General features: G+C 38.7%; 1 protein-coding gene across 1 annotated transcript in view; it reads left to right on the forward strand.

Moving 5' to 3' along the window:
* Positions 1-4,671: 4,671 nt before the first annotated feature.
* The window catches only part of LOC104537357 (transketolase-like), a gene marked incomplete at its 3' end in the record, with an annotated part of 15,849 nt that continues 11,616 nt past the window's right edge, over positions 4,672-8,904 (forward strand). Inside the window, exons 1-4 of the mRNA XM_010180206.1 lie at positions 4,672-4,815; positions 6,045-6,158; positions 6,816-6,913; positions 8,555-8,746. Of these exons, the coding sequence (XP_010178508.1) occupies positions 4,732-4,815; positions 6,045-6,158; positions 6,816-6,913; positions 8,555-8,746 (488 nt within the window). The remainder of the gene's footprint in view (positions 4,816-6,044; positions 6,159-6,815; positions 6,914-8,554; positions 8,747-8,904) is intronic.

An 8,904-nucleotide genomic window follows, 5' to 3' on the forward strand; every position in this document is an offset into this window, starting at 1 on the left:
TGGGCGGCAGCCGCCCCGCCGCGGGCCACGTCGGTCGCCGGGGCCGGCGTGTGTTGTGACTGCAGAGAGAGGCCGAGAATGCGAAGTTGATGCAGGACTGAAAACCAAATAATTTGTGCCTGAGGCGCAAACGGTTTCTTTTTCATTTCGTGCCCGTCAGTTGGAACTAATTCTGCACAGAATTTCAAGTGAGCCCAAGTGGGATTATGTGTGCAATGCCCGCGGTCTCAAATGGGCAGTTTATTCAGGCCTCTGGACAGGATTTAGTGTGGGCTCTGATGTGTGCAGATTCCAGGGTTATCCTTCCTTTGATCGTGCTTTACCTATGGAAAAAAATCTCTGCAAACAATCTGTGTTTACCCATGAAAAATTAAAGCCGTTTTTTCTGCTTGAATAATACATTTGAGTACTTCCATATAGAGTGCTAGCCTTTTTAAAATATTTTATCTTGTTTCAATTTCCTCCTTTGCACCACTTTGAAACTGGCTGTGATGTTTAAAAGAAAAAAGATTTGAAGGAATCCTTTGGATGCTGAGGTTTGTGTGAGGAGAGGTGGCACGTAAAATAATTTAAAGCTGCTTCTTTGAATTGCCTTATACTTTCCACCCCATGTCTGGCATGAGTTACCTCACGAGGCTCTTTCTCAAAGCGTACAGAGACTGAACTTTACTCGATCTTTTTGCATACAGCAAATGAAAATGCTGCTTTGGTTCTTCCTGTGAAATGGAGTGTTGGGACACAGTGAGTTTTTGCAAAGCCATAGCTTGTTTGATCCAGTCTGGAGGGATAAGTGCAGGTTACTCAACAATCGCTCTTTTAATTTTTCATTTGTTTAAAAGCTGCAGTGTGCAGGCAGCATTACATAAGCCTGTGTGAAATTGTTGATAAGAAAAATTGTCCTGAATCTATTTAGTAGAGCTTGGGCTTCAGTCTTGAGCTTCTAGTGTGTGTTTTAAACAGGCCGTAGAGATGTGTGGTATTAGTTGTCTTATCCACAGGTAATTATTTCTGTGTTTTGTCTGATGTGCCATTAAAGAATAAGGATCTTGCTACAGCCTTTACTTCTTTTCTGTGGTCCATGAAATTCAGTAGTAAAACAATTCTCCCCATACTGATGAAGAAACGGCAAAAATAGTTTTACTCAAGCTTTTTATTCCTGCTTCATATATGCTACAATACTGAGTACTTCTTGCTCAAAGGCATTTTGGTAATCACTCTGGCTTATTCTAGCACTAGAGTTGTGTAGAGTCTGAAATTATTACACAACCTGATATGAGCAGATTATGAAAGAAGGGCTCTGGAGGGAAGATTCTGTTGACAAGTCATATATTTTCTTAATTAATAGGATTTAGTTACCAAGATGGTGTTGTAGTAATGTGCCTAAAAGAAAAAGGCAAATTACATACATTTTTAAAGCAGCTCTATATTATGAATGTGTTTTCCAAAACCTGGGTGAGACAGTGAGCTTTGCTTAAATTGCTCATATGCACTAAGAATGTCAAAAGATGTTTGAGTGCAAGTTAAATTTAAATAGGAGCTTGCAGTTAATAGAAAAATGTCATACTTGCATTGACTTTGTTAAGGAAATTTGGGTTTGTTAAAGGTGTAGTTTGTAAAACTCAAGGAAATATGTGCAATAAAAGCACTTCAAACAGAAGGACAAGTCGGACCTGCATACTTCTTTCAAGGAAGTAATTTCTGTAGACAGTGGCGTATATTGCAACACAAGTGGTTCTGTGGGGGATCTGACACACCAGTTCTTGCGGTCTGTACTTGTACTAACTCTTGTTAAGAAAGGACATCCCTTGTCTGGACAAGAGCTAAAAGATGAGGTAGTCTCCTCCTGAAGATTCTCAAACCTTTCACTTTGAGTGCTTTACCAGCAGTAGTGGAAAAATTCAGTGAACTGGAAAAAAAGGTTGTTCTTAGAATGCCTTAGGTGGGGAACAGTTTGGTTGAATTAGTTGTATGGATTGAACATACTTGCTTTTGGGCGTGGAAGAAGTTTTTCTCTTAGATAAATAGTGCAGACACTTTCATCAGAACTGGTAGAGGCTCTTTTGTAGCTCGTGATAAATTTCTGCAGTTTTGAAGCACTGCCTGGATTTCTAGAATTAGATGGTTAAATTCTTAAAAGTGGAAGTTGCAAGAGTTTCCTTAGAGGCAGTTAAGTTTCATAACGTGTGGTGTGATCACTTGTTGCAGATTTTCTCCTTCACTTTTTTTTTCAGCTTTTGCCTTTTGCTCAATGTCCCATTTTAACATTCCACCACCATTTCTTTGGTTGAAATGTGTAGATGGAGCTAATGTGAATTGATGCAGAGTAATTAAAAAACCCACCAAACTGTGTTGGAGTAGTTACTTTACTCTTGATTTGTGTGGATCCAGGACATCAGTGCTCTGATGTCCTTTGGTTTGGTTTCCTGCTGTATTTCAAAGCGAAGGCAGCTCCTCAGGAGAAGCTCTGTGGCAGACGTGTGTTGATGGGGTCTCAAAGCGGCTCTTCGTCAGTCAGGAGCAAAACGTGGAAGGTGGTGTGAGAAGAGTAGCAATGACTTGCTGTGGTTGTTTCCTCCCCTTGTGCAAGTACTGCAGTACACTTTGCTGGCTTAACAAGGCACTCTTTCAACAGAACTTAATAGAGAAGTATGCACTAACAGAAACCAGTAGATGTAGTTAAGATGGCTATATTTAAGGAAAATTGTGGAGTCGATTTTAGGATTATTTCTGGTATCTGATGTGCAGTTAATTTGGGGGTAATTTCTGTTAGTAGGAAGTCATTTAATTACCCTGCAGTTTTAACAAGATTTTTTTTCTTCCAGTTTTCAAGTAACTTATTAAATTTTTCTACCTTTTTTTTCCCCCGCACACTACCATTTTAGGTTGTTTAAAACTTTTTTTACCAAGACCAGGAGTTCATAGAAGTATGGTTAAGTATAAAGTTAATAAAATCAAAGGAATGAAAGCTTTAAACAAGCATGTAAGGCTTATTGATTAACTCAGATATGTAAGTATTTACTAATATGTTTGAACCATGATTTAAAGCTAATTTTTTGGTTCCCTGTGTGTGAGTACTTACTAAGGGATGGACACTAACCATAATTCATATTTTGCTAGTGTTTTGCATGTTTTTATTCTTGTATTACAGCGCTGTTGGGAATGGTGGGAGGGAAAGTTTATAACTACCAGCTGAGAACATTCTGATTAAAGTTCTAGTGAAAGTGTTGTCTAATCCTAACATGCATGGTAAATGTACATGTGGGAAATGAAATGTGACACTTTCATAGTCAATTTGTCCTGTTTTGCAAGTAGGGTAACACATTAAAGGTGAGAAATAAACATGGATTGAAGAGATAGTGACATGAGACTGCAAGTTATTTTCAAAGCTGGTGTGGATTTCTGCAGCCCTCACCTTCTTACTGTTCATCATTCACTTTCCTGTGCTTCAGTAGCAACCACCGATGTCAAGGATGATCCTGTTTACACCAGTAAAATCTGAAAAATGCTACTTTCCACACTCAGTAAAGGTTTTTAAGGAGCCTGCTTACCCCTTTTCATCTTTATCGCAGGTGAAAAGCCAAGGCTGATACAGTCAAATGGTCAAGTAGTGCCATCCCCTCAGGGTGCATAAGAACTACAGCCATCGTGATTTAAGTTATAGTAGTGTAGATAATTAAAAGTAATTGTGTGTCTTTATATTTCATTCGAAGTATAATGATACTTTATCTTGGAACAACTCAATATTTGCCACTTGGAAATAACCCTTTTCATGTAACTTTGTATTTGCTTGGTAGTACTATGTGGCATACTTGCTTTTGAAATGGGCCTGTGTATTTCTAAGGCAAGTTATAGTTGATGTATTCATTTTTTCTTCTGTTGAAAATTGTTGCAAAAGTCATCCCAGATAGTTCAATGGGAGAGACTATCCCAGAAACTTGTAAATGTTTGATAAACCGACTAATTCAGAATTTCAAACTGATATAGATGTAAATGTAGAAAATGTTGGTTCTTCTCTTAGCCAAAGATTAAGCAAATTAGTAGTTTACTGTGTGTATCTGGAGACAGTAAATTTCTGTGTCTTGTTTCAGTAATGCCCTCTCTAGAAATAAGAATTCTAGTTCTATCAGCTCTAACATGGTAGAATAAAATGGAACTTATGTTATACACTCCTAAATGTTCAGAACTTTCTACAAAAATTAATCTTGCATTACCAAACCCTGCCTGTGCAGCGGGGCCTGAACAAGTCATGATGCCACACTTTTAATTCCTTCACTCAGTGAGCGGCTCAAGCCCCGTGGAAAGCTGTCTTTGTTTCCTCTGCAGCAGTGTGAATTTCTGCTGTCTGATAAATCAGTAGACCATGATTTTGGGCACAGGGTCATCCTGCTTCCTGTGCTTCACAGTCACCGTTAGGGTGATGTTCCTTGGTGTGAGGAACAGAGCACTCTGAAAGATGAGTCCTTGAGCTGTCACTGGGGTCTATCGGTTAACATCCACTTCAACTAGATAAGAAGGCTCCCTTTGTCTCAAAGTACAACTAATTGGCATTGAGGTGATGGTAAATGGGATAGGTTATCAAAAACACTTAAATCTGCATATTTTGATGCTGAGGAGTAGGGGACTGGTAAAGTGATATTTTAAAGATACAGCTCTGAGCAAACAATAAGTGGTAACCTTGGGTTTGTCTTGACTTGTAGCCACCCTACATCATGTTGCAGTGCAGCAGAGATTATGTCTGTGCTGTTTTTCCATACAATGAGGTACAAAGTGCAAGATCCCAGAAACGCCAGCAACGACCGGTTTGTTCTGTCAAAGGTAAAATCATAACTGTTATGCTCTGTAAAGAGCTGTCTGTCTGTAAATTAAATTCATTTGTTTTCCTTGATTTATGTGTACCTGTGCTTGCATCTACAGAGAAATCTATGGAGATATTTGAGAGCTTGGAATTTGTATACTTCAGAAAGACAAATAAAAACTGGTTAAGTTTTAGCATAACTCAAAAATAATTTTGAAGTGTCTGTATAATGTGTCTGTGGTTCAGAAAACATGCAAAACCACAATTTGGACTGGCTGTTAGGTTTTCTATTGGCTTTTGCATTGTGCCCTTGCAAATCACAGGAACATTTCAATCATAAAGGCAGTTGGGGGCCTTCAGAAAACCTCACTGTGTAAAACATGGCAGAGGAAGTACTCCAGTGAGGCAGGTTCCGTCTTTGAGTCAGAATTCCTCACATGGTGGCTTACAGTGGTGCTGCACAGCTGATGGTGTATGTACGTGCACTGGATATAACTGTTGCCATCTCTGATTGCCATTCCAAAGTAAGTAATAGGATGAGAAGCAAGTGGCTGATGCTGAGGTGGTAAAGCAAAAGGAGTCGCTTCTTCATGTGTGCTTTATCTCTCTCTGATTAATCAGGGTTTCTGCCCAGAGTTGTTAAATGGCTTCAAACCTTTGCATGCTTTTTTGACTCCTAATGACTCAATGGGTGGAAGATGACTACTGCTTTGCAGTTGTCCGGTTGGATCTGGCCGCAAGGATCTGAGCGTATGAAGCTTAAAATCTTGCCTGTTGTCACTCACTGCATCTTGCCTTGAATACATATGTATTGAAGAAGTTCTAAATACTGCTTATTGGCTTAGTGAACAGTGCTCTGTTCTTGAAACTGGTATCTAAGCAAATTAAATCAAGGTTTTTTTATTTGGACACCAAAGCTGCTTTTTGGAATTGGACTTGCATGGCTGAGAGAGACCTTCTTACTCTTCCATGTTGACTGTCTCAATGACATCTTAAGCAGCCCTTGAGAGTGCTGCATCCCCTCTGTTTTAACTGTAGTCCGCTGTCTGGGGAGATCTAAGCAGGGGCATGGGGGTCTTGGAAACAAGCATCAGTGTGAGTGTTGCATTGTAAAGTGTTTGATAACTCGATCCCTTTTTAGTGGACATAAAAACCTGATTCTAGGGTTTGTGAGCTTTGTAGAATTTTGCCTTGATACTAGGACATTGTGAAACTTGTGCTTGGATTAAAAAATTATGTTTCTCTCTAGGGCCATGCAGCACCAATTTTATATTCTGTTTGGGCAGAGGCTGGCTTTCTACAGGAAGCAGAATTACTGAATCTGAGGAAAATTGATTCTGTCTTAGAAGGACACCCAGTACCAGTGAGTGCTCATAACCTTCAATATAAGATGGTGTTTTCTGTAAAACAAGAAGTCTATGTATTTTGCAGCAATTCTTGGTTGACAGCTACGGTATGGGGAAAGATAAAGACTTGTAACAAGGATGATGATATTTATGGCTTCACAACTGAATCAGCACCTGCATTTGAATGAGCATGCAAATATGACCTTTATTGTTGTACTAGAATTCCCCTACAGTCCTGTATGTCAATATTTACAATTTTAAAAAGGTTTATATAAAGTTCCAGCACAGCTTTTCTCATCCTTTAAGAAGGTATTTCAAGAGTTTATGTCCTGTTTGGTCACCTTATTGGTCTTTCTATGCCCAGCCAGTTCTTTAAATTGATTCTTTTTAACATAAAATCATCAATTCTCAACTGCTGCCATAGCTGAGAAATTCCTGGGCTTAAGCACCATTCCCTCTTACAGAGCCCAGTTATCTCGTGACACTGATCATCAAGGTACATGCATCAGAGGGAAAGAAGGGGAACAGGGCCAGATTTGGAGGGACTGGCTCTGTATTGTTATGTCTGAGAAGCTGAATTTTGACGACTGTTCAGCCATCTTCTAGCACTGGAATTTGGATACTCTGTTTCTTAACTGTAAAATAATTTTTGATTTATTCTTTTTTATTCTCAGAGACAAGCATTCACTGATGTGGCTACTGGATCCCTTGGTCAGGGTCTTGGTGCTGCATGTGGAATGGCATACACTGGCAAGTTCTTTGACAGAGCCAGGTAATTCCATCTTTGTTTCATGATTATAGGCATTCAATGGAAATATTTTGTAAAAAGAAATTCTATTCTTAATCAAGGAAAACCCCCCTCCTTTATTCTATTCTTTATTCCCAAATCTAGTTTCAAATTCAGGTTTTAAATGATGGATTACTAGCCTGGTAATTACAAAGCCATTGCCAGTGAAACTACCAAGGATTTAAAGATTAGCAAGAATTAGTGCATACATGTTTTCTGTTTGTAACCTGACAGCATTGCAAGGTGATGTTCCTGAACAGAGGAGACAATAAGTTGTTGCAGCAGCCTCTAGCTTCCAGAGAGTAATTGATAGCCATTTTGAGATACTAGTATATGTCCCCTTAGAAGGAAAATGCAAACTAGAGATGTGTCTGTTCAAAGTCAGATGACAAATAATAATGGCGAACGTTTATCTAGATAAGAAAATGTTATGGTCAATAATAGCACCATCGAATCATGAAGTAGGGCTTTGAAATGTTATCAGAAAGGCGCTCGACTGCATAGAGAAAAAATGACTGTTTCTGCCATTTGTTTTGTGCACAGGAAAAGTAGATGTCTAAGGGCAAATCTGTATGAGGAGGAAAATAGCCTGATGTAGTTGATTTATTTTATGTGACAGTTCTAGTACATTTGAGCATGGGCTGCCCAGTTAATGTGTCCTACACTTCAGTAGCTTGAAATAATTTCTGTGAAAGATGACTTGCTGATTTTAATTGAGTTTAGCAGATGCTACGTGTGGAAAAAATCTAGCCAAAGCTTACGTGACAGAAGAAAAAGGTGGTCTTGCATGCAGTGCTGGGAGCAGCTTATGTGGAAGGAGTTCAGACTTAGCTGAAGGCAGGTGGGATTCAGACCAAGAGTCTGCTACAGCTTAATGTCTAGTGAAAAAAAAGCTATCAGCCATCTTGATTATTTTGTTTTTAAATTCTACATTTGAAGGCTAATATACTGTTCTTTTTGAATTTTAATAGGTAATAAACATCTCTAAAGCTCTGTTATTCAAAGAAAGATAGTAGTAATAAAAGTAAAATAGTGGCTGAATCCCGCCGAGATCGGGCAGCACTCCTGCTGAGTTTTACCGAAATAAAAGCTTCAATGTTTAGAGAAGTAGTCTACAAAATTATATCATGTTGGTTATATTAATTCTGAATTTGGTTATGCAACGTGCTTTAATCCGTAGTTGAGTTCATCCCCAATTTATGGTTTCCTTAAATTAAATTATTGGTCATCCTTCCATGGCGTATACGGTAGGAATGAGGAAGCAGGCAGTAACCTTTCATGCATTGTTAGGGATCTTGCTGAGTCACAGTGACAGTGTTTAATGGGCCTGTTCGTTCAAGCTTTGCCATTGGAGGCTTAAGACCTGATTTTTTTGAGACAAAGGTTTGAAAAGGAGCAGAATAGTTCTCATCTTATTTTCTTTATGTGTAACAGCTCAAAAGGATTTTAATGTAATTTATCTAAGGTTATGTAAGGTTATCTGAGGTGAAAGCATTGAGCAATGGGAGTTGAGCTTGGGATAGAAAAAGCAGTGAATTCTTACTATGAATTGCTGGAGGGATTTTGCTTTTAATTCAGCTGTGCTTATGCATCAAAATAATTTTTTTTCCTAATTTCTTCTTCTAGCTATCGAGTGTATTGTCTGCTTGGAGATGGAGAGTTATCTGAAGGCTCCGTTTGGGAGGCAATGGCCTTTGCTGGGTTTTACAAGCTCGATAATCTTGTTGCTATATTTGATGTTAACCGTCTCGGACAAAGTGACCCTGCTCCTCTGCAGCATCACGTTGAAATTTACCAGAAACGCTGTGAAGCCTTTGGGTATGTGATTGGAAAGAGTTCATTATAATCTTCCCTTTGAAACTGTATGTTTTATTTGCTTTTCAGAATTTTTTAAATGAGCTTTTAGCTCTTAAAGGATATCATCACCAAGAAAGATGGTCTTTTGTGATACCTGATACTGATTGTCTTTATTTGTA

The sequence above is a fragment of the Mesitornis unicolor genome, unplaced genomic scaffold (assembly GCF_000695765.1).
Source record: "Mesitornis unicolor isolate BGI_N332 unplaced genomic scaffold, ASM69576v1 scaffold40262, whole genome shotgun sequence".
Lineage (NCBI taxonomy): Eukaryota > Metazoa > Chordata > Aves > Mesitornithiformes > Mesitornithidae > Mesitornis > Mesitornis unicolor.